This window comes from Lithobates pipiens, unplaced genomic scaffold (genome assembly GCF_037356315.1).
Source record: "Lithobates pipiens isolate NorthernLeopardFrog02 unplaced genomic scaffold, aLitPip1_a1.2 Scaffold_22, whole genome shotgun sequence".
In the NCBI taxonomy this organism is placed as follows: domain Eukaryota; kingdom Metazoa; phylum Chordata; class Amphibia; order Anura; family Ranidae; genus Lithobates; species Lithobates pipiens.
In genome coordinates this window covers 346194487-346220394 of record NW_027507784.1, presented here as the reverse complement: position 1 = coordinate 346220394, position 25908 = coordinate 346194487, and the positions used below count along the sequence as shown (strand labels likewise).

The 25908-nt window shown below is 48.5% G+C and overlaps 1 protein-coding gene across 1 annotated transcript in view; it reads left to right on the top strand.

Moving 5' to 3' along the window:
• The window catches only part of MYLK (myosin light chain kinase), a 164359-nt gene that overhangs the window by 82510 nt on the left and 55941 nt on the right, over window positions 1-25908 (top strand). The window contains 4 exon segments of the mRNA XM_077449738.1: window positions 3007-3027; window positions 3030-3056; window positions 4685-4812; window positions 8976-9129. Of these exon segments, the coding sequence (XP_077305864.1) occupies window positions 3007-3027; window positions 3030-3056; window positions 4685-4812; window positions 8976-9129 (330 nt within the window).

Genomic DNA, 25908 nt, shown 5'->3' with positions numbered 1-25908 from the left:
CGGCCCTATGTTGTCCTTTATGTGAGTCTCGGGGACTATTCTTCCCACTGACACCAACAATGTCAGTTTACTGTCTGTCAGTGGGAGTCGAAAATGTCTTTTTTGGAGGAATAGTGCCCCATCATTGGTGTCAGTGGGAGGAATAGTGTCCCATCATTGGTGTCAGTGGGAGGAATAGTGCCCATCATTGGTGTCAGTGGGAGGAATAGTGTCCCATCATGGTGTCCAGTGGAGAATAGGGCCCCATCATTGGTGTCAGTGGGAGGAGTAGTGTCCCATCATTGGTGTCAGTGGGAGGAATAGTGCCCCATCATTGGTGTCAGTGGGAGGAATAGTGTCCCATCATTGGTGTCAGTTGGAGGAATAGTGCCCCATCATTGGTGTCAGTGGGAGGAATAGTGCCCCATCATTGGTGTCAGTGGGAGGAATAGTGCCCCATCATTGGTGTCAGTTGGAGGAATAGTGCCCAATCATTGGGTGTCAGTGGGAGGAATAGTGCCCCATCATTGGGTCAGTGGGAGGAATAGTGCCCCATCATTGGTGTCAGTGGGAGGAATAGTGCCCCATCATTGGTGTCAGTGGGAGAATAGTGCCCCATCATTGGTGTCAGTGGGAGGAATAGTGCCCCATCATTGGTGTCGGTGGGAGGAATAGTGTCCCATCATTGGTGTCAGTGGGATTAATAGTGCCCCATCATTGGTTTCAGTGGGAGGATAGTGCCCCATCAATGGTGTTCGGTGGGAGGAATAGTGTCCCATCATTGGTATCAGTGGGAGGAATAGTGTCCCATCATTGGTGTCGGTGGGAAGAATAGTGCCCCATCATTGGTGTCGGTGGAAGAAATAGTGCCCCATCATTGGTGTCAGTGGGAGGAATAGTGCCCCATCATTGGTGTCAGTGGGAGGAATAGTGCCCCATCATTGGTGTCGTTGGATTAATAGTGCCCCATCATTGTTTCAGTGGAGGAATAGTGCCCCATCATTGTGTCGGTGGGAGGAATAGTGTCCCATCATTGGTGTCAGTGGGATTAATAGTGCCCCATCATGGTTTCATGGGGAGGAATAGTGCCCCATCATTGGTGTCGGTGGGAGGAATAGTGTCCCATCAATGTGTCAGTGGGAGGAATAGTGTCCCATCATTGGTGTCAGTGGGGGGAATAGTGTCCCATCATTGGTATCAGTCGGAGGAATAGTGCCCCATCATGGTATAAGTGGAAGGAAAGTGCCCCATCATTAGTATCAGTGGGAGGAATAGTGCCCCATCATCCATCATTGGTATAAGTGGAAGGAATAGTGCCCCATCATCCATCATTGTATAAGTGGGAGGAATAGTGCCCCATCATTGGTGTCAGTGGGAGGAATAGTGCCCCATCATTGGTGTCAGTGGGAGAATAGTGCCCCATCATTGGTGTCAGTGGGAGGAATAGTGCCCCATCATTGGTGTCAGTGGGAGGAACTAGTGCCCCATCATGGTATCAGTGAGAGGAATAGTGTCCCATCATTGTATCAGTGGGAGGAATAAGTGCCCCATCATTGGTGTCAGTGGGAGGAATAGTGCCCCATCATTGTGTCAGTGGGAGGAATAGTGCCCCATCATTGGTGTCAGTGGGAGGAATAGTGTCCCATCATTGGTATCAGTGGGAGGAATAGAGTGCCCCATCATTGGTATCAGTGAGAGGAATAGTGCCCCATCATTGGTGTCAGTGGGAGGAATAGTGTCCCATCATTGGTATCAGTGGGAGGAATAGTGCCCCATCATTGGTGTCAGTGGGAGGAATAGTGCCCATCATTGAGTCACAACACATAAAGAAACATTTTATTTGTATACATTTGTTTGTGTCTTTCCTGCTTTCTTCAATTATTGCTGATCACATTTTGGGTAATAAAGAGACTTTTATGGGTCTGGTTTTGGGGTGTCCTGATGCTGATGCTGATTATGACCTTCTGAGAGTCTCGGGACTCCTCCCTGCTCTTCCTCTTTATGCCAAAATATTGTTGTCTTCAATGACAGATTGTTTTCCATGAAGCGTACGATGATTAAGGATCCATCACATCTCACTTAAAATTCCCGGTAAACATTGGAAGTTGTTCTCCATCAGCAGATTTTGACAATTTGAAGCCACTTAGGAATGCTCCGGCGACCTTTCCCAGTCTAAATATGGCGTTCTGTCCAGGAAAAGACGCGGTCTCCGGAATGCGCAGCGTGGTGGGAGTGTATGGACGGGGTGCCAGTCTCGGAGGATGGAATTGGGGGCTTCCATTCAGGGTGGAGGAAGAGGAAGAGTCCTCCAATCAGAAATCTCGATGCGTTTTCCCACGCGTTTTCCAATGGTTGCGGCAAGCAGGACTTTTAAAAACGCACCTGACCGGCGTGAAGCGCTCCGTATTATTTATAGGCATCCATTTTTCTTCTGCTTTTTTTTTTTGAACTGAAAACCTGATCAATGTGAAAGGGCCAATAGCAGGAAGTGTTTTTATTTGAATTGTTTTCTTTTTTATTGTTTTTGTTACAAACTTTGGTAACAAATGTAACAATTTTATAAAAGGATTTTTTTTTTCCTGAATGTAAACATCGTTCTCCTCGCCCGCCATCCTCATCCTCATCTCTCTTTTAATTCCATCCGTCATGAATTGTGCACCGAGGAGCCGCTTATTTTAACCGCATGAGATGCATCGCCGTTATTTTACGAGAAGTGTCGCCAAGAGCGACTCCTTTGTAAAGTGGCGCGGCACTTCTTTGTAAGAGAAAGGCAGCGATGACATCACAGCATCGGGCATGTAGCGGCTTCACGCCGCAGTGAATGGAGCGCCCCCGGTGACCTCCGCTTATAATGTGTCTTCATGGCAACTAATCCCATCTCATGTCCATCATGTAACATGGAGCAGATCCACGTATCTGCCATTGTGGAATCCATCTATCGCATCATAACGCAGCATGGCTCCGCCTCTCCTCCTGCCCCCCCCCCTCATTAAAGACTTGTAATGAGTCCTTGCGCTTTCCTTCCAGATGGGGCCACCATCAAGAAGAAACAGCTCCGAAGACCCCCCCTAAAGCAGGTAGAAGGATTGACACCCCTCCCTCCCCATGAAGAATGCCAATCAGGATTTCCCAACTTTGATCAATACTTAGACCAGTGGTGTCGCTAGGGGGTGGCTTTTGGGGCTATAGCCCCCGAATCTGGGGCCCATAGCCCCGAGTCTCTGCAGGGGTCCCCAAGGGGAGGAGAGGCTCTCTGGGGACCCTGATGTAAGTGGGGGGGCTCTCTGGGGACCCTGATTTTAAGGGGAAGGCTCTCTGGGAACCCTGATTAAGGGGGAGGCTCTCTGGGGACCCTAATGTAGGGAGGCTCTCTGGAACCCTGATGTAAGTGGGGGCTCTCTGGGGACCCTGATGCAAGGGTAGGCTCTCTGTGGAACTCTGATGTAAGTGGGGGGCTCTCTGGGGACCCTAATCTAAGGGGGGCCTCTCCGGGGACTCTGATGTAAAGAGGAGGCTCTCTGGGGACCCTGATGTAAGTGGGGGGCTCTCTGGGGACCCTAATCTAAGGATGTGGCTCTCTGGGGACTCTGATGTAAGTGGGGGGCTCTCTGGGGACCCTTAATCTAAGGGGGAGCCTCTCTGGGGACTCTGATGTAAGGAGGAGGCTCTCTGGGGACCTGATGTAAGTGGGGGGCTCTCTGGGGACCCTAATCTAAGGGTGTGTCTCTCTGAGGACTCTGATGTAAGTGGGGGGCTCTCTGGGGACCCTAATCTAAGGGGGAGCCTCTCTGTGGACTCTTATTAAGGATTAGGCTCTTTGGGAACCCTGATGTAAGTGGGGGCTCTCTGGGGACCCTAATCTAAGGATGTGGCTCTCTGGGGACTCTGAATGTAAGTGGGGGGCTCTCTGGGGACCCTAATCTAAGGGGAGCCTCTCTGGGGACTCTGATGTAAGGAGGAGGCTCTCTGGGGACCCTGATGGTAAGCGGGGGCTCTCTGGGGACCCTAATCTAAGGGTGTGGCTCTCTGGGGACTCTGATGTAAGGGGGGGCTCTCTGGGGACCCTGATGTAAGTGGGGGGCTCTCTGGGGACCCTAATCTAAGGGTGTGGCTCTCTGGGGACTCTGATGTAAGGAGGGAGGCTCTCTAGGGACCCTAATGTAAGGTAGGCTCTCTAGGAACCCTGATGTAAGTGGGGGGGCTCTTTGAACAGACCGCTCTCCATCCAATCTGACAGAGCTTGAGATATTTTACAAAGAAGATGAATGGGCAGAAAATGTCCTCTCTAGATGGGCAAAGCTGGTAGAGACACCCCCAAAAGACTTGTAGAGAAAGGGGGTTCTACAGAGTATTGACTTCGGGGGCGCCATACAAATCCCCCTCCCCCCCCCCACACTTTTTCACATATTTATTTGTATCATTTATCATTTTCCTTCCACTTCACAATTAATGTGACACTTTGTGTTGGTCCATCACATAAAATCCCAATAAAATACATTTACGTTTTTGGGTGTAACATGACAACATGTGGGGAATGTCAAGGGTGTGAATACTTTTTCAAGGCAATTTATGCAAATGATTTTTCAATTATTTTATATTTATGGGTCCTCCTATACAATATTAGCGCCAAAACTTGACTGCCAGTATGAGGAATGCGTTTTGTTGCTGGTCGATGTTACATTTTGTGTTGTTTTCCCCCCTTCAGCATCTGTACCACAAATCCTCCAATTTCCCGAAGACCAGAAAGTCCGCGCCGGGGAGAACGTTGGTGCTCCTGTCCAAAGTGGCCGGGATGCAGCCATCACCTGCACCTGGATGAAGTTCAAGAGAGAGGTGATTATTGATTATTGATTATGTGATGAGATGGTGGAGCCGGTGATCAGACTGATCGTTGATATGAAATAAGATCGGAGAACATGTGGAGGGGATCGGTCCCTCGTATCACCAACCATATACTATATCTGTTATAATGGTGGCACTTATTAGGTGGCGGCATTGAACACACAATTTTTTTCCATTTAAAAGACATACAATTTATTTATATATATATATATCGTTACATAATTAATCAGATTGAAGAAAGATACCATCTTAGTCCGTAGGGTTCAATATTGAGTTGCCCCGCCCCTTTGCAGCTATAACAGCTTCACGTCTTCTGGGAAGGCGTCACAAGGTTTAGGAGGGTGTCTATGGGAATGTGTGACCATTCTTCCAGAAGAGCATTTGTGAGGTCAGGCACTGATGTCGGATGAGAAGGCCTGACTCACCGTCTCCGTTCTATTTCATCCCAACGGTGTTCTATCAGGTTGAGGGTCAGTAATCTGTGCAGGCCAGTCAAGTTCTTCCCTCCAAACTCGCTCATCCATGTCTTTATGGACCTTGCTTTGTGCACTGGTGAGCAGTCATGTTGGAACAGGAAGGGGCCGTCCCCCAAACTCTTCCCACAAAGTTGGGAGCATGAAATTGTCCAAAATGTCTTGGTATGCCGACGCCTTAAGAGTTCCCTTCGCTGGAACTAAGGGGGCAACCCCTGAAAAACATGGATGAGTGAGTTCAGTGATGGAGAACCTCGGCACCCCAGATGTTTTAGAACTACCAAGAAGAGAAGAAAAGATCGATCGCTCGCTTGGATACAGAAGATGCCGTGGAAATTTCATTATGTCATGAGCCGGGCAAACTGCAATGATGATCTGACGCGTTTCACACGAAAAAGAACCGCGCTGGTTCACAACAATTGAAATGCTCACAATACAAGCTATTAAAAGGCGTAGCGAGTGATTTTTTGGTGTTCTTCATTTTTTTTCTCTTCTTTAAAAAGCGAGTGGTTTTCATATTATACATATTTTTATTTTTCATGAAAAGCAAGTGATTTTGGGTATTCTTCATTTTTTTACATTTATTTTCTCTTCTTTGAAAGCGAGTGATTTTCGGTGTTCTTTCGGTGTTCTTCATATTTTTGTTCTCTTCTTTGAAAAGCAACTGATTTGGGCTTTCTTCATATTATTATTTTTTTTTCTTTGAAAAAGAGAGTGATTTGGGGTATTCTTCATATTTAAAAAAAAAAAATTCTGTTCTTTGAAAAGCGAGTGATTTTGTGTGTTCTTCGTATTTTTTTTTTCTGTTCTTTGAAAGTGAGTGATTTTCCGGTATTCTTCATAATTTTTCTTTTTTTTTTTTCCCTTCTTTGAAAAGCAAGTGATTTTGGGTTTCTTCATATTATTATTTTTTTTTCCCATTGAAAAGCGACTGATTTTGGGTGTTCTTCATATTATATTTTTTTTTCCTTGAAAAGCGAGTGATTTTGGTGTTCTTCTTTTTATTTTCTCTTCTTTGAAAAGCAAGTGATTTTGGGTGTTCTTCATATTATTTTTTTTCCCCATTGATAAGCGACTGATTTGGGGTATTCTTCATATTTACATTTTTTTTCTCTCTTTTTTTGAAATGCGAGTGATTTTGGGTGTTCTTCATATTATTATTTTTTTTCCCATTGAAAAGCGACTGATTTTGGGTGTTCTTCATATTTTTTTTATCTTCTTTTAAATTCAAGTGATTTTGGGCGTTCTTCATATTATATATTTTTTTTCTTTGAAAAGCGAGTGATTTTGGTGTTCTTCTTTTTATTTTCTCTTCTTTGAAAAGCAAGTGATTTTGGGTGTTCTTCATATTATTACTTTTTTTTTTCTTTGAAAAGTGACTGATTTTGGGTATTCTTCATATTTTTTTTTTTTTTTTTCTCTCTTCTTTGAAAAGCGAGTGATTTTGGGTGTTCTTCATATTTTTTTTTCTCTTCTTTAAAAAAACAGGGATTTTGGGCGTTTTTCTTATTATTGTTATTTTTTTCTTTGAAAAGCAAGTGATTTTGGGTGTTCTTCGTATTATTATTATTATTTTTTTTTTCTTTGAAAAGTGAGTGATTTTGGGTGTTCTTCATTTTTTTTTTTTTTGTCCTCTGGTTGAGTGTTGAGAACACTCCCTTTGATTCCATAAGTGATCTAAATAGAAAGATAAATTCGGTAAATATTGAATGGTTTCTGGGGTGGTCCTGTGTGGAATATTTGCGATTGTATAATTTGCGTTTATATACACAATACTTTGCCTCCACATGATTTATATAGGTGGACGTGGCTGATTTTCATCCTTCCCATCATGTATATAGATAATTATCTCATTGTTTCCTCTTCTTCTTGAAGAGTTTTTAAGAAATCTTTAATAATAATCATTAAATCGCACAATTGGCCTCAGTTTGTTACACAGTAATATATGGGATTTATATTGGTATATACACTTTTTTTTTTTGCTCATTTTTGTTTTTGTTTTTTATACATTTTTTCGCTTACATGTTTACATTTTCTATTTTTGTTTTGACCATTTTATGATCTGATGTTTTGGCATTTAAGAAATGTTTTTATGTCTGTGAATTTTTGTGTTGATTGCTCTTTAATTTCAGGCGTTTTGATTTGATCTACGCCTTTAAATAGCTTGTATTGTGAGCATTTCGACGGTTCTTTTTGTGCGAAACGCGTCAACTGATCATCGTTGCAGTTTTGTACCGGCTCATGACAATAAAGAAATTTCCACGGCATCTTTTTTGGATCCAAGCGAGCGATCGATCTTTTCTTCTCTCCTTGATATTGCCCGCGGTGAAGAGGCGGGATTAGCACCTTGGACCGGGTGTGTCCATTTTTTTTTATTTTATTTTTTCCTGTGCGCCTTTTGTTCTGTTTTAGAACTACATTTCCCATGATGCTCAACTACGCTGCAGAGTGCCGGAGCATCGTGGGAAATGTAGTCCCAAAACATCTGGGGGTGCCGAGGGTTCGCCATCACTGATCCAGTTCAACCAATAATAAAACAAATAAAAATAAAAACACAACAATACAATCCCGTATATACAATCCTATACCCACAGTTGTTCCAGAGGAAGGAGAAAGACCCCAGCAAAGCACGATCTGATTTGCTACAGCGGGGGGGGGGGGGGGGGGGAGGGAATTCTGGTGCAGGTGTACACGGTGGCCAATCAGCTTCTAACTTCAGCTCGTTGAATGAAGCTTTGACAATTAAAACCTGAAAGCTGATTGGTTTCTATGTGGAGCTGCACCAGATATCGCACTCTCCAGTCTTAGTAAATCATCGCCAATGGCGTTGTTTCCATTGTTTCCAATTCCAGCAGTGTTACAAAACAAATTCCCAACACGTTTCCCAGATTACAGATCTCCTTCATCAGGGACTATAGCAGGTATATCTACAATACAATATTATAGCAAAAAAATTAGCATTAACCTATTATTATCCCTTCACGCCTATCGTACGCTAATTTGCGTTCATGGCTTGAAGTGGCTGTACCGGGATGATATGCAGCTGGTGGCCTCACCCCGGTACCGTTTTTTTTAGAGCGGCGGGCGGGCGGCACCACAGGAAACATCATAATCCAAAAATAGCAACATTGTTTATCTCTACAGCAGATCTAAAAAAAAAAAAAAAAAAGGCAATAATCTATAAAATAATAGAAAACCTATAAATAGACAACTTGAAAAAAAAATGAAAAAAATTAAATTTTTGGGGGGAAGGTATAAGAAATGGGGAGAACCTCCTGTCAGATTCAGATTTTGGGGTCTGTGTCCCTGTTGGAGAGATTTTGCTTCACTTCACATCTCAGAGACACCACAGGAAGTAAGAGGAACCTCATCTATGTACATTGGGAGCTTCATCTGACTACATCAGGACCCTCTGCACATCAAGGGGTCCCATCCGAGTATAATGGGGGCCCCATTTGCGTATGTTGGGACCTCGGTTGTTCACATTGAGAAACTCCATCTGTGTCCATTGTGGGGGCTTCATCTGTCTGCATCGGGGACCCTCTCCCTGTACATATAGGCACCCCATGTGTGTATATTTGGTGCTTTATCTGTCTGCATCAGGGGCCCTTACCATTGGGGGCCTATTGACTCTTTACTCTTTTAACCTCCCCCCCCCCCCCCCGCTCTCTCTACCATCAGATCAAAGACAGTGAATTCATCAAAGTGGAGAGCTCGGAGGACTCCAGCAAACTGACCATCTCATGTGCCCGCCAGGAGCACTGCGGCTGCTACACGCTGGTGGTGGAGAACAAACACGGCTCCAAGCAAGCACAGGTCAACCTGACCGTATTCGGTGAGTCCCCGCATCGCCTCGGTGCATGAGAGGAGATGCATCACCCCCTGTGTAATAATGGGAAATAAGTGCATTGTCCCTATATATTAATGTAAGATAAGTGCATAGTCCCTGTGTAATAATGAAAGATAAGTGCATTGCCCCTGTGTATTAATGTGAAATAAGTGCATCACCCTGAGTTATAATGAAAGATAAGTGCATTGCCCTGTGTAATAATGTAAGATAAGTGCATCACCCCATTATAATGAAAGATAAGTGCATTGCCCTGTGTAATAATGTGACATAAGTGCATCACCCCGCGCATTCATGTAAAATAAGTGCATCGCCCTGTGCAATAATGTAGGATAAGTGCATTGCCCCTGTGTATTAATTTAAGATAAGTGCATTGTCCCCATGTATTAATGTGGGATAAGTGCATCACTCCTGTGTAATAATGTGAGAGAAGTGCATCGCCCCTGGTCATGTGATCCCCGGTGTGTGTGTGGGGGTGTGTGTGTGTGTGTGGGGGTGGGGTGGGGGGGTTGCCATCTATAATCATATATTTTTCGGGTTGCCTTTCTCCCGCATGGAACGGACATTTGTCTGCAGACAGTGGCGCTCCGCCTGACTTTATGATCCTCAGCTGTCTGATCTTCCCGATAGAGAGGAGATAATCGGATCTGATCACAAATCAGTGACCCCCCCCCTCCCCCCTCCAGGAACACAGGTAACCTCATATTCTATAGGGTGACCTCCCTGAAGGTCGCGGCTTGTTGTGGCGGCTGTTGCGCGGCGTGCGCTGATCTCGCTTTGTTATCTATTCCGGGGTTATTTTAGGAGAATCGCCCTCCCCACGCTGTGCGTTTTATATATGAATACGATGAGCCGAGGAATCGGGAGATTTCCTGGGAGTATCAGAATAATAAAGTGTTACATTGTCGGCGTCGCTCCGCCCTGAACTGCGATTGGCTGGAGAGTGACACCGCCGAACGCTCCCCTATACCCCAACCATTTCTGCCATTTTTGGGTTTTTCGCAGAAAGTAAGAACGCCGGAAACCTTAAAAAAAAAATAACAATGGTGAACAAAAAAATTAAAGGTATTAACTAAGGGGAGGGAGGAGTTAATTAGGGCTGATTAGCATTAATTAAGGGGTTACTAAGGAGATAAATAAAGTTCACTTTTTAATAAAAAAATTAATAAATAAATACATGTACATTATTTTATTTTTTTGCGGGTGAAAAAAAAAAATCAGCATTTGTTATTTTTTGTTTCTGGAGCCTCTAACGCATTACACCCGCGACCAGCAAGTATGGGGGGCGCAATGCAGGTCTCCTGCACACTCTCAGTGTATCTGTGGGCCCCAGTAAGCCGATACCAACTGGCTGGAAACATGAATGAGCTCCACAGTGCCGGGGGGGGGGGGGGGGGATTCAATGTAAACTAGAAGCTGCCAACTGCAAAGGCGGTCGGGACTTGTAGTTTTCCATGCACAGAGGACTGTGAGCTACGAGCCCAGGAGTGTAAATTTTGTCAACGAAAGCGTTTTCGTCAGCAGCATTTTAACAGAGACAAAAAAAACGAAAAGTAAACCACATTTTTGTCCAATGATGAAAACTATGACGAAAATCAATTCTGTTTTTGGTAACGAACGAAAAAAACAAAACGAAATTGTGAAGCGGGACATTTACCACAGAGCTCCGCCTGCTCCCAGCAAGAGAGTCGAGTCCGTAGCAGCCAGCATGACTGGCCTCCTCCGAGTCCTCAGACGACCGTCCGGAGCAGAGCAGCACTGGGCAGCCTCCCGGCAAGAATCACAACAACAACGATCGTCCAGAGCAGACAAGAGCACTGTGAGTGTGTACATTACAATTATAGGCCTCCCCTCAGACCGCCGTCCGTCCAGAGCACTGTGTGTGCATTACAGGCCTCCTCTGACCACCGGCATACAGAGCACTGTGCATTACAGGTCATCCCTCAGACCTGAGACCACCATCCAGCACTGTGCAGCATTACAGTCCTCTAATGCCACCATCAAGAGCACTGTGCAGCATTACAGGCCTCCTCAGATCACCGCCCAGAGCACTGTGCATTACAGGCCTCCCCTCAGACCACCGTCCGTCCAGAGCACTGTGTGTGCATTACAGGCCTCCTCTGACCACCGGCATACAGAGCACTGTGCATTACAGGTCATCCCTCAGACCTGAGACCACCATCCAGCACTGTGCAGCATTACAGTCCTCTAATGCCACCATCAAGAGCACTGTGCAGCATTACAGGCCTCCTCAGATCACCGTCCAGAGCACTGTGCATTACAGGCCTCCCCTCAGACCACCGTCCTTCCAGAGCACTGTGAGTGCATTACAGGCCTCCGCTGACCATGGGAATACAGAGCACTGTGTATTACAGATCATCCCTCAGATCACCATCCAGGACTGTGCAGCATTACAGTCCTCTAATACCACCATCAAGAGCACTGTGCAGCATTACAGGCCTCTTCAGATCACCGTCCAGAGCACTGTGCATTTCAGGCCTCCCCTCAGACCACCGTCCTTCCAGAGCACTGTGAGTGCATTACAAGCCTCTGCTGACCACTGGAATACAGAGCACTGTGCATTACATGTCATCCCTCAGATCACCATCCAGGACTGTGCAGCATTACAAGCCTCTCAGACTCAGAGCACTGTGCATTACAGGCCTCCCCTCAGACCACCATCCAGAGCACTGTGTGCCTTAAAGGCCTCCTCAGACCCCGTCCACAGCACTGTGTGCATTAAAGGCCACCTCAGAGCACTTTGTAGAATTACAGCCACTGTCCAGAGCACTGTGTGCATTAAAGGCCTCCTCAGACCATTGTTCAGAGCACTGTGTAGAAATACAGCCACTGTCCAGAGCACTGTGCATTATAGGACTCCCCTCAGACCACCATCCAGAGCACTGTGCATTACAGGACTCCCCTCAGACCACCATCCAGAGCACTGTGTGCATTAAAGGCCTTAGAGCACTGTGTAGAATTACAGCCACTGTCCAGAGCACTGTGTGCATTACAGGTCTCCTCAGACCACCATCCAGAGCACTGCTTTCCCTGCTAGCTGTCGGAGGGGGGTGAGCGGGGGCTGGGCCCCGTTCATAACATGTTACATGAATATGAGTACACAGGTGACTTTATCCTTTAAATAAAAAAAAATGGGTCAGACCTTTTGATCCACGAATGAATGAAATAGTTAATACAAAGTAACAATTCTCATGGAATCATTGTATCTGGTTTATGACACCCACAGATTATCTACAAGTGTCATTTTGCGCAGAAGCTGCTGCATTGTGACAAAAGTTGCGTCTGTGAAATACAATTCATTTGTATTTGCAGTAATAGAGGCAGCTGGACGTAACAGACACGTCCTAAAAACGTTGTTGACATTTTTTTTAGGAGGTGTTTCTTATGTTTAAAATCTTTAAAGAGGTTAAAAATGCTGAAAGTAAAGAAAATAAGTTTTTGATCCGCCAGAAATCCAGAGAGCTCCTTTGGCTTGCTGAGCATCATGGGAACATAAACGTTCCACCTCCTGCTATAATAGGTTGGCCCCGATCGTCCCATGTGCGATCTTCCTCCAGAGTTTGTCCCCCCCCCCCCTTCTACAGATCGTGGGATAAAACACATTTTGTTTTAGATACTTTGTATTTCTTTGGTATTCAGAAAACCGATCGTTCCAAACAGATACTGAGGGTGGGGGTGGGGGGGTCCTAATATGAAGATGAGATTATGAGGCTCCTTCCAGGCGAGTTTCGTTTTCCGGGGAACGTTGAAGTCTTCCAGGGAATCATTTTATTTCTGTATCCTCTTTAATTGCCCCGTGTCCATGTCCGTCATCCTGTGATTGGTGTGTTTTCAGACATTCCGGCGCTCCGTGAAGTCTGGATGGAGAGGGCGCTCGGGGGAGCCAAGTGTTGGGGGGTCATTGTGAGATATTGTGATGGATTCCCGACGCTCTGTGGAGGATGACCGGCAGATTAGATTATTAAACTCAATAGAGACAAATCTGTAATTCTAATGAAGAGAGACGAATAAGCCGTTTATATCCAACACGGAACCAACTCCCGACTTCTGATATCTCCCAGGATCCTTCCCAGAGATCCCGGTTATGTCATCACAGTGAGAGAGAATCCCTCATCCAATATTCTGTGCAATCCAAAGAGAGAGAGAGAGCGACACCTGCAGGAGGAGCGGAGACATGAACTCCTACGGGAAATCTCCCCATTGTGGGAGGGGCAGAGACACAAAAAACTGGCGGAAGTCTCATCATTGTGGGAGGGGCAGAGACACAAACTACAGCAGGAGATCTCCCCATTGTGGGAGGGGCAGAGACACAAACTACAGCAGGATATCTCCCCATTGTGGGAGGGACAGAGACACAAACTACAGCAGGAGATCTCCCCATTGTGGGAGGGGCAGAGACACAAACTACAGCAGGATATCTCCCCATTGTGGGAGGGGCAGAGACAAACTACTGCTGGAGATCTCCCCATTGTGGGAGGGGCAGAGACACAACCTACTGTAGGAAATCTCCTCATTGTGGGAGGGGCAGAGACACAAACTACTGCCTGAAAATCTCCCCATTGTGGGAGGGGCAGAGACACAAACTACTGCTGGAGATCTCCCCATTGTGGGAGGGGCAGAGACACAAACTACTGCAGGGAAACTGCAAGGGCCTCTTCCCGACAACCCTGGCTGTTGGTTGTCGGGGTCTGCGGGGGGGGGGGCTTATCAGTCTCCAGGAGCGCCCTTTAATAAGGGGGCCCCCAGATTCCGGCACCCTACCCTATGTGAATGAGTATGGGGTACATTGTACCCCTACCCATTCACCTGGTGAAAAAAAAGTGTACAGAAAAAAAAAAAAAAGTTTTTTTAAAATACTTTATTAGACGGCTCCGGTGGTCTTCTCTTCTTCCGTCTTCGGGGGTCTTCTCGCCGGACTCCTCCTCTATCTTCTGCTCCTTCGCTAGCTCTTTTACTAGCGGAGGAGCCCGGCTTTCTCCTTCATCGCCACAGCCATCTTCTTCCAACTTCGGGGGGCTTGTCCCGGTCTTCGGTTCTTCTTGCCAGGCCTCTGCTTTCTTCTTCCAGCTCTTTTACTAGCATTGGCCCGGTCTTCTGTCGCCGCCGCCACCGCCTTCTGCTTCTTCTTCTCTTCCTCCTCTTCTTCTTCCTTCTTCCGATGTTGACACGACGCTCTCTCCGGCCGTAATGCTGGGGACGCGTTGTGCGGAGACTTATATAGGGACAAGGGGCGGGGTCACAGGGTGATGTCACGTGGTGACCCCACCCCTTATGATGTCACAGTCCCAGAGGATGCTGGAAGTGTCACATCATAAGGGGCAGGGTCACCATGTGATATCACCCGGTGACCACGCCCCTTGTCCCTATATAAGTCGCCACCCAACGCGTCCCCAGCATTACGGCCGGAGAGAGCGTCGTGTCAACATCAGAAGAAGGAAGAAGAGAAGAAGAAGAGAAGGCGGCGGTGACAGAAGACCGGGCCAACGCTAGTAAAAGAGCTGGAAGAAGAAAGTGGAGGCTCAGCAAGAAGAACCCGAAGACCGGGACAAGACCCCCGAAGTCGGAAGAAGACGGCTGCGGCGACGAAGGAGAAAGACGGGCAACGACCGCTAGTAAAAGTGCTAGCAGAAGATAGCGGAGGAGTCCGGTGAGAAGACCCCCCAAGATGGAAGAAGAGAAGACCACCGGAGCTGTCTAATAAAGTATTTTAAAAAACTGTGTTGTTTTTTTTCTGTACACTTTTTTTCACCAGGTGAATGGGTAGGGGTACAATGTACCCCATACTCATTCACATAGGGTAGGGGGCCGGAATCTGGGGGCCCCCTTATTAAAGGGGGCTTCCGGATTCTGATAAGCCCCCCTGCCCACAGACCCCGACAACCAACAGCCAGGGTTGTCGGGGAAAGGCCATGTCCTCATCAACATGGGGACAAGGTGCTTTGGGGAAGGTTGAGGGCATGCGGCCTGGTATGGCTCAGGGGGGTGGGGAAGGGGGGGGCCCCGCGGCCCCCCCTTGTTGACGGCATGTGACTTGGTATGGCTGGTATGGCTCGCTTGTCCCCACCCCCTTTCCCGACCGGCCGGGCTGTGTGCTCGGATAAGGGTCTGCTATGGACTTTGGGGGGGACCCTCATGCTGTTTTTTCGGCGTCGGAGTTCCCCTTTAAATCCATACCAGGTGACAGGGCTAGCAAGGTGTCAATCTCGCTGATGGAGGTGGCGATGTTGACTTCCTTTGCTAGTTCCATCTGCCTGGAGTCACGTTCAAAATGAACGGATTTTGCTCCGTGTGTGGTCCGTTCATTTCAAAAGTCCGGCGGACTCCCGCCATAGTCCGGGCGGACTGTCCGCCGGACCTAGTCTGCCGGAAAAGTCTGGTCGTGTGTGGGCAGGTCCGCTCATTCAGAAAGTCCGGCGGAACCTCCGCTGCAAAGTCCGGCGGGTTGTCCGCCGGATAGTCCGATTGTGTGTACATTAGGGTTAGTGTTAGGATAGAAGGTGGTTAGTGTTAGGGTTACATGGAGGATGGGAGTCTACAGAGAGGGTTACTTATAGGGTTACAGAAAGGCATTAAGGGCCCCCCTGCACCCGTTGATGGTTCATCTTTGAACCCCAACACTATACCTACCTCTGTATGTCATATGGTTTTGTCCTTTAAATGTTATGGATGTTTTAGCTGTATTTGTGGAAACCTGCATCCCCCCTCCCCCTCTGGGGTGTACAGGACGTATCCTGTGTTAGTGGCCCCTTGTTACAGGAACATGGAATACAGCTGGTTGTGAGAAGCTGCGTCCCAGACCCCCGTCTGCGCTCCTTTTCTGAGCGATTGTGACCTTTTAAGGCTCGCTTTCTCTCCCAGTGCTGAGATGCTGCCAGTGCTGACGGCATGGACCTCATCCAACTGGCTCCAGACTCCAGACTTCTCTGAAGAAGGATCATTCTTCTCTATACATTGAGGATGTGCATCCCGTGCAGGAGAGACACCGCACCGCCCAACGGGGGGCGCTCTGCTCTATACAACCCATATTGGGGGTCTGTAGACCAGAAGAGCAATAAAGTGATGGGGTGATGATGTCATCGGGAACTCGGAGATCTCAGCTGACGGCATTCTACACTGCGAGACCCACCCAGGAAACAGAAAAGTATTTTAATGAGAAAAAAAAAAGTATTTTAATGAGAAGCTCGGCATGTCAAAACCAAACTTATAGGATGGAGGAGAAGAAGACTTCCTGAGTCACTGTGCTGCCATGTGACACTCCAGTCCTGTCCTCCAATGGCACCCTGTAACCCTAACACTAATCATCCCTGTAACCCCAACACTAATCCTCCCTGTAACCTTAACACTAATCCTCCCTGTAACCCCGATACTAACCCTCCCTATAACCCCGATACTAACCCTCCCTGTAACCCCGATACTAACCCTCCCTGTAACCCCGATACTAACCCTCCCTGTAACCCCGATACTAATCCTCTCTGTAACCCCGATACTAACCCTCTCTGTAACCCCGATACTAACCCTCTCTGTAACCCCGATACTAACCCTCTCTGTAACCCCGATACTAACCCTCTCTGTAACCCCGATACTAACCCTCCCTGTAACCCCGATACTAACCCTCTCTGTAACCCCGAAACTATCCCTCCCTGTAACCCCGATACTAACCCTCCCTGTAACCCCCGATACTAACCCTCTCTGTAACCCCCGATACCCTCTCTGTAACCCCTATACTAACCCTCCCTGTAACCCGGATACTAATTCTCCCTGTAACCCCGATACTAACCCTCTCTGTAACCCCGATACTAACCCTCCCTGTAACCCCGATACTAACCCTCTCTGTAACCCCGATACTAACCCTCCCTGTAACCCCCGATACTAACCCTCCCTGTAACCCCGATACTAACTCTCCCTGTAACCCCCGATACTAACCCTCCCTGTAACCCCGATACTAACCCTCCCTGTAACCCCGGTACTAACCCTCTCTGTAACCCCGATACTAACCCTCCCTGTAAACCCCGATACTAACCCTCCCTGTAACCCCGATACTAACCCTCCCTGTAACCCCGATACTAACCCTCCCTGTAACCCCGATACTAACCCTCTCTGTAACCCCGATACTAACCCTCCCTGTAACCCCGATACTAACCCTCTCTGTAACCCCGATACTAACCCTCCCTGTAACCCCCGATACTAACCCTCCCTGTAACCCCGATACTAACTCTCCCTGTAACCCCGATACTAACTCTCCCTGTAACCCCGATACTAACCCTCTCTGTAACCCCGATACTAACCCTCCCTGTAACCCCGATACTAACCCTCTCTGTAACCCCGATGCTAACCCTCCCTGTAACCCCGATACTAACCCTCCCTGTAACCCCGATACTAACCCTCCCTATAACCCCGATACTAACCCTCCCTGTAACCCCGATACTAACCCTCCCTGTAACCCCGATACTAACCCTCCCTGTAACCCCGATACTAATCCTCTCTGTAACCCCGATACTAACCCTCTCTGTAACCCCGATACTAACCCTCTCTGTAACCCCGATACTAACCCTCTCTGTAACCCCGATACTAACCCTCTCTGTAACCCCGATACCCTCCCTGTAACCCCGATACTAACCCTCTCTGTAACCCCGAAACTATCCCTCCCTGTAACCCCGATACTAACCCTCCCTGTAACCCCCGATACTAACCCTCTCTGTAACCCCCGATACCCTCTCTGTAACCCCTATACTAACCCTCCCTGTAACCCGGATACTAATTCTCCCTGTAACCCCGATACTAACCCTCTCTGTAACCCCGAAACTATCCCTCCCTGTAACCCCGATACTAACCCTCCCTGTAACCCCCGATACTAACCCTCTCTGTAACCCCCGATACCCTCTCTGTAACCCCTATACTAACCCTCCCTGTAACCCGGATACTAATTCTTCCTGTAACCCCGATACTAACCCTCTCTGTAACCCCGATACTAACCCTCCCTGTAACCCCGATACTAACCCTCTCTGTAACCCCGATACTAACCCTCCCTGTAACCCCCGATACTAACCCTCCCTGTAACCCCGATACTAACTCTCCCTGTAACCCCCGATACTAACCCTCCCTGTAACCCCGATACTAACCCTCCCTGTAACCCCGGTACTAACCCTCTCTGTAACCCCGATACTAACCCTCCCTGTAAACCCCGATACTAACCCTCCCTGTAACCCCGATACTAACCCTCCCTGTAACCCCGATACTAACCCTCTCTGTAACCCCGATACTAACCCTCCCTGTAACCCCGATACTAACCCTCTCTGTAACCCCGATACTAACCCTCCCTGTAACCCCCGATACTAACCCTCCCTGTAACCCCGATACTAACTCTCCCTGTAACCCCGATACTAACTCTCCCTGTAACCCCGATACTAACCCTCTCTGTAACCCCGATACTAACCCTCCCTGTAACCCCGATACTAACCCTCTCTGTAACCCCGATGCTAACCCTCCCTGTAACCCCGATACTAACCCTCCCTGTAACCCCGATACTAACCCTCTCTGTAACCCTGATACTAACTCTCTCTGTAACCCCGATACTAACCCTCTCTGTAACCCCGATACTAACCCTCTCTGTAACCCCGATACTAACCCTCTCTGTAACCCCGATACTAACCCTCTCTGTAACCCCGATACTAACCCTCCCTGTAACCCCGATACTAACCCTCTCTGTAACCCCGAAACTATCCCTCCCTGTAACCCCGATACTAACCCTCCCTGTAACCCCCGATACTAACCCTCTCTGTAACCCCCGATACCCTCTCTGTAACCCCTATACTAACCCTCCCTGTAACCCCGATACTAATTCTCCCTGTAACCCCGATACTAACCCTCCCTGTAACCCCGATACTAACCCTCCCTGTAACCCCGATACTAACCCTCCCTGTAACCCCCGATACTAACCCTCTCTGTAACCCCCGATACCCTCTCTGTAACCCCGATACTAATTCTCCCTGTAACCCCGATACTAATTCTCCCTGTAACCCCGATACTAACCCTCTCTGTAACCCCGATACTAACCCTCCCTGTAACCCCCGATACTAACCCTCCCTGTAACCCCGATACTAACTCTCCCTGTAACCCCCGATACTAACCCTCCCTGTAACCCCGATACTAACCCTCCCTGTAACCCGGGTACTAACCCTCTCTGTAACCCCGATACTAACCCTCCCTGTAAACCCCGATACTAACCCTCCCTGTAACCCCGATACTAACCCTCCCTGTAACCCCGATACTAACCCTCTCTGTAACCCCGATACTAACCCTCCCTGTAACCCCGATACTAACCCTCTTTGTAACCCCGATACTAACCCTCCCTGTAACCCCCGATACTAACCCTCCCTGTAACCCCGATACTAACTCTCCCTGTAACCCCGATACTAACCCTCTCTGTAACCCCGATACTAACCCTCCCTGTAACCCCGATACTAACCCTCTCTGTAACCCCGATGCTAACCCTCCCTGTAACCCCGATACTAACCCTCTCTGTAACCCTAACACTAATTCTCCAAATAAACCCCTCTGAAGACCCCACTACTAATCCTCCATGCATCCCCCATACTAACCCTCCCCGTTACCCCGCTATCCCCCTCTAATGTGTACCGAGCCTCTTGTCTGATAATCGCGCAAAGGACGATTTGTGAACTACAGCAACCAATTAGCTCCCTCCTATCCGTGTTCTAACAGCTCTGAACTATGAAAGGTGAACTGTGATTGGCTGATGGCGTCCTTTTCTTGTTGGAGTCGCTTTGCAGGTTGGAGAGATGAAAGCAAGCACTTGACACTGAACAGAACAGTGGCGTTTTGCGTGGCCATCGGGGGGGGGGGGGGGGGGGGAGGTCACGTGACTTGGACGCAGCTGGACTTTACGTTCCTCGCTGACACTTTATTTATGTAATTAGTAACTTGGAACGTTTCGCCGTTTGCTGGCTCCGCGCGTGTAAACAGTGCGCAGATTGCCAGCTCTGCAAATCAGAGCTTCTGTCTGACGTGACGCAGGGACGCCGGCGAGCCAGAAAGCGCACAGTCACCGCGCGGCGCGCGGATCCAGCCGATGCGAGGTGGGCGCGCAGCCACATTCCTTTCCAAAATGGAAAGCGTTTTATTGCCAGCCTCGAATTCCTCCGCGACCGCAACCAATTTAGTCAGATTATCCCCGAGGTTATTCCGATCGTGCCGGGAAATCTTATTTACACTGAGAAGGCAGTTTATCGCCGCGCGTTCTGCCGCGTTACCTTAAATGTCACTTTTTGGGAACCGCTGCGAATGTGAAGAATGGCGAGATAAAAGCGGCGTGTTTTGTACGTTCAGGGTTTATTTTTAGGAGATCTGCGCCAGTCTCTGGAAGACGATCGTTGGATTTCTTAAAAGAGTATTTTTGTATTTTGGAGTGACATGTCCGCAATGTAACAATGTGCATTAACCCCTTCCTGACCGGGCGCCAGCCAAGCCAAGATGCCCACAGCAGGTTTAGCGTCCGATGACAGAAACTCCATGACAAAATAATTGTTAGATTGTTTTCTTTTTTTTTATTTAAGAACACAAAAGGCTTTTATTTGATGCACTGTTTCTAAAAATACCTTGCTTATGTTTTAACCACTTGCCTACCGGGCCCTCCCCCCCTCCCCTGAATGACAATTACACGGTCATGTAACATTGTACACATAGGACATTTTTATCATTTATTTCCACACAAGTAGAGCTTTCTCTTGGTGGAATTTAGTTTGGTTTTCTTTGTTTCTGTAAATAATTTTCTAGGCTTCACTGATGGACACTGATGTGCACTGATAGTCTGCACTGATGTGTGTTGATAGTCTGCATTGATGGACACTGATGTGCTTTGATAGTCTGCACTGATGTGCACTGCTGGACACTGATGTGCACTGATAGTCTGCACTGATGTGCACTGATAGTCTGCACTGATGTGCACTGATAGTCTGCACTGATGGTCTGCACTGATGTGCACTGATAGTCTGCACTGATGTGCACTGATAGTCTGCACTGATGTGCACTGATACTCTGCACTGATGGACACTGATGTGCTCTGATAGTCTGCACTGATGTGCACTGATAGTCTGCACTGATAGTCTGCACTGATGTGCACTGATAGTCTGCACTGATGTGCACTGATACTCTGCACTGATGGACACTGATGTGCTCTGATAGTCTGCACTGATGTGCACTGCTGGACACTGATGTACACTGATGTGCACTGATAGTCTGCACTGATGGACACTGATGTGCACTTAGAGTCTGCATTGATGTGCACTGATAGTCTGCACTGATGTGCACTGATGGACACCGATGTGCACTGATGGACACTGATGTGCATTGATAGTCTGCACTAATGTGCACTGATAGTGTGCACTAATAGTCAGCACTGATGTGCACTGGTAGTGTGCACTGGTAGTGTGCACTGATAGTCAGCACTGATGGGCACTGAGGAGGCTGCACCGGTGCTAGAACAAGGTCATCTAAAGCCCAGGGCATACCTCCGCCCCCACCCCCCCCCCCCCAAGATGTATGAGCCTTATGTGTCAGCAAATATCCACCCCCCCCCCCAAAAGCTCTAATCTGCATGTTTACCCCTAAGCATAAATGCACCCCGCTGAAATCCCCCCTTCCAGCACAAATCTTTGCCCCCCCACCCCCCCTCAAGTTCTCTTTCTCTACAAATCCCCCCTCCCCCGCACAAATTTAACCCCCCAAAAATACTCCTCCTAGCACAAATGCCACCAATCATTCCTGCTAGCATAGGTGTGCACAGGGTGGGTGTGGCTGGGCACACCCTAATCACTACATGTGGTGCCGATTTCCCCGACTGCCTGAGCTTTCCCTCATGTTGCCCCTGCCCCGCAGTGCTGCTGACTTCCCTCCTCTCCTGGAGAGTAAATGGGGAAAGGGGCTAGTAAGATATGTCACTGTCCAGTGCAGCTGACGCTGCAGAGGAAGGCGGGTGTGTTTGAGCTTTGGGGTGCACACCTATGCCTACTAGAACGAACCTCCCAAATCCCCCCTCCTAGCACAAATCCCACCCCCCAACACAAATCCACCCAAATCACAACTTCTGTACATTGCAGGGATTGTAACAAACTTTGTAGCAGATTCCTACCTTTCGTTGTTCTGAAGAAATTAAATATCTGGTTTGTTTCTCTGTGTCCGTGTGCAAAGTTTATGTGAATGGGAGTGACTTTATAAATATCAATCAGCTGCTGCACCTGCAGGGCTCTAATGAGGAAAGTGGCAGGGTCTGCATCCCTCTTAGTTGTGATTTCCCTTTGGGAGTATCTCACCGAAAATTACATTTTTGTTGCAGGGGATGCCCAAAATCTGACTTGTATCTTAATGTAGACTTCTGCGGAAATTGGCGTGATCCAAAAAGGAAAAAGTGGCAGTTGGACTAAGGAACAGTGTAACCCAAAAAGACAAAAGGTGGCATTTAGACTAAGGAACAGTTTTTGTACAAAAAAGAAAAAAAAGTGTCAGTTAGACTAAGGAACAGTGTGATCCAAAAAGGCAAAAGTGGCAGTTAGACTAATGCCGCGTACACACGTAGCCGACTATCCGGCGGACTTAGTCTGGTGGACTTCCCGCCAGACTGTCCGTCGGACTTTCCGAACGGGCTACTTGCCCACACACGGCACTTTTTCAGTGGACTAATATGGCGTACTAAGTCCGCCGGACTATCCGCCGTACTTTTGAAATGAACGGACTCGGCCACACACGCGGAGGAAAGTCCGCTCATTTCGAGCGCGTCTCCAGGTAGGCGGGGCCCACGAAGGAGACGTCGCTGGCCCCGCCACCTGGTATGGACTTAAAGGGGAACCCCAACGCCGAAAAAAATCGGCGTGGGGGTCCCCCCAGGTCCACATCAGACCCTTGTCCGAGCACGCTACCCAGCCGGCCAGGAAGGGGGGGGGAGCGAGCGCCCCCCCCCCTCCTGAGCCCTACCAACATGGGGGGTGCTTTGGGGAAGGGGGGCCGCGCGCCCCCCCCCACCCCAAAGCACCTTGTCCCCATATTGATGAGGACAAGGGCCTCTTCCCGACAACCCTGGCCGTTGGTTGCCGGGGTCTGCAGGCGGGGGGCTTATCGGATACCGGCCCCCCACCCTATGTGAATGAGTATGGGGTACAATGTACCCCTACCCATTCACCTGTAAAATAAAGTACAAAAAAAACACAACACACAAGATAAAATAGTTTATTGCACAGCTCCGGGGGTCTTCCGTCTTCGGGGGTCTTCCATCTTTGGGGGTCTTCTCGCCGGACTCCTCCGCTATCTTCTTCTAGCTCTTTTGCTAGCAGAGGAGCCCGGCTTTCTTCTTCGTCGCCGGCCTCTTCTTCCGACTTCAGGGGTCTTGTCCACCTCTTCGGGGGTCTTGTCCCCCTCTTCGGTTCTTCTTGCCGGGCCACCGCGCCTTCTTCTAGCTCTTTTTGCAAGCGGTCTTCTGTCGCCGCTGCCGCTGTCGCCGTCTTCTGTTCAGTTCTCTTCTTCTCTTCTGGAGATGTTGCCTCGTCGCTGTCTCCGGTCACAATGGCAGGGACGCGGCGTGCGGTGACTTATATAGGGACATCACCGGATGATGTCCCCGCCCATTATGATGTCACAGTCCCAGCATCCTCTATTCATTTCAAAAGTACAGCGGACTGGCACACACACGGCCGTACTGTCTGACGAAATGCGAGTCTGGCGGACAGATTGATGTGCAAAACTACTTTCTTAGTCCACCGGACTTTTGGGTAAAAAAAAAGTCAGCCGCAAGCCTACACACGGGCGGATTGTCCGGCGGACTTGAGTCGCCGGACTTTTCCACCGGATTGTTTGGTCGTGTGTATGAGGCATAAGGACCAGTGTGACCCAAAAAGACAAAAGTGGCAGTTAGACTAAGGAACAGTGTGACCCAGAATGGGGAAAATGGCAGTTACACTCGGGAACTGTTTGAAATGAATGTAAATAAATTTTCCAGCATGAGGGACAATAAATGGCCAGCGTGCTGGTTCTGATGACACTGCTTTGACACGGTGCACTGGAAGGAGGCGACGTATCTCTACACATTAATACCTTGAGAACACCAAACGTATTGCCCCCATAACGATGGGCACTCTGCGGGTTCATTGGCTGTCCCTTGCACCCGGCGCCTCCAGTAGACTTTGGCTCCTGATGTGACAGTGTCAGGATTTATAAAGAGGCGGCCTGCAGGGAAGTCTGTAGGACAGATGGGAGACGTCGTCTAGCACAGCATTTTTATCACTTCTTGTTTTTGCTGCAATCGCTGTGCTCCGGGGGGGGGGGGGGGGGGGGGGGTAGGGAGGTTGTTGTTTTTTTTTTGGCAGCTGAACAATCCGGCTTCATATCAAGAAATGAATCCTAAAAATAACAGTTGGACCCCCGGCGATGCAGAGGGAGCGCTCAGGTTTCCGAAAACTCTGTAAAATCACAAACATCAGTTCTGCGGCGATGTACATCCAATGGAAAGACAGAAACCCGTCCCCTCAACTCCATCAGAAACTGGATTAATGTGTGCCCGGGCACCGCGTCTAATGTACATGGTTCTACGTAGAAGCCAACAGTTGGCGGGTTCCTTCTAAAGAAGCCATTCTCAATCGGGGTTTTGTGAAACAATTCTCAATTCTCAATCGGGGTTTTGTGAAAAACTGGGTTTCCTTCAGGGGTTCCATGAGCAATGACAATTCTTCTGGTGCTCCAGTGCCTCTCGGTGTGCTCCAAATCCACAGGGCATCTAATGTCTCTGGTTCACCCAGTGATTCTAGACGGGCTACCAGTCCACATGTCACCTAATGTCTCCAGTGTTCCCAGTATGTCCAGTGACTCTAGGTGGGCTACCAGTCCACATGTCACCTAATGTCTCCAGTGTTCCCAGTATGTCCAGTGACTCTAGGTGGGCTACCAGTCCTCATGTCATCTAATATCTCCAATGTTCCCAGTATGCCCAGTGACTCTAGATGGGCTACAACAAGTCAACATGTCATCCACCATCTCTTGCGCTCTCAATATTCCCAGTGACTCTAGACAGGTTACCAGTCCACATGTCATGTAATGTCTTTGGTGCTCTCAGTATGCCCAGTGACTCTAGGTGGGCTACCAGTCCACATGCCACCTAATGTCTCCAGTGTTCCCAGTATGTCCAGTGACTCTAGGTGGGCTACCAGTCCACATGCCACCTAATGTCTCCGGTGCTCTCAGTATGCCCAGTGACTCTAGGTGGGCTACCAGTCCACGTGTCACCTAATGTCTCCAATGTTCCCAGTATGTCCAGTGACTCTAGGTGGGCTACCAGTCCACATGCCACCTAATGTCTCCGGTGCGCTCAGTATGCCCAGTGACTCTAGGTGGGCTACCAGTCCTCATGTCATCTAATGTCTTCAGTTCTCCCAGTATGCCCAGTGACTCTAGGTGGGCTACCAGTCCACATGTCACCTAATATCTCCAGTGTTCCCAGTATGTCCAGTGACTCTAGGTGGACTACCAGTCCTCATGTCATCTAATGTCTTCAGTGCTCCCAGTATGCCCAGTGACTCTAGGTGGCCTATCAGTCAAGATGTCATCCAATGTCTCTGATGCTTCCAGTTTGCCCAGTGGTTCTAGGTGGGCTACCAGTCAGCACCTCATCTAATGTCTTTGCTGCTCTCAGTATTCCCAGTGACTCTAGGTGGGCTACCAATCCGCATATTATCTAATGCTCCCAGTACA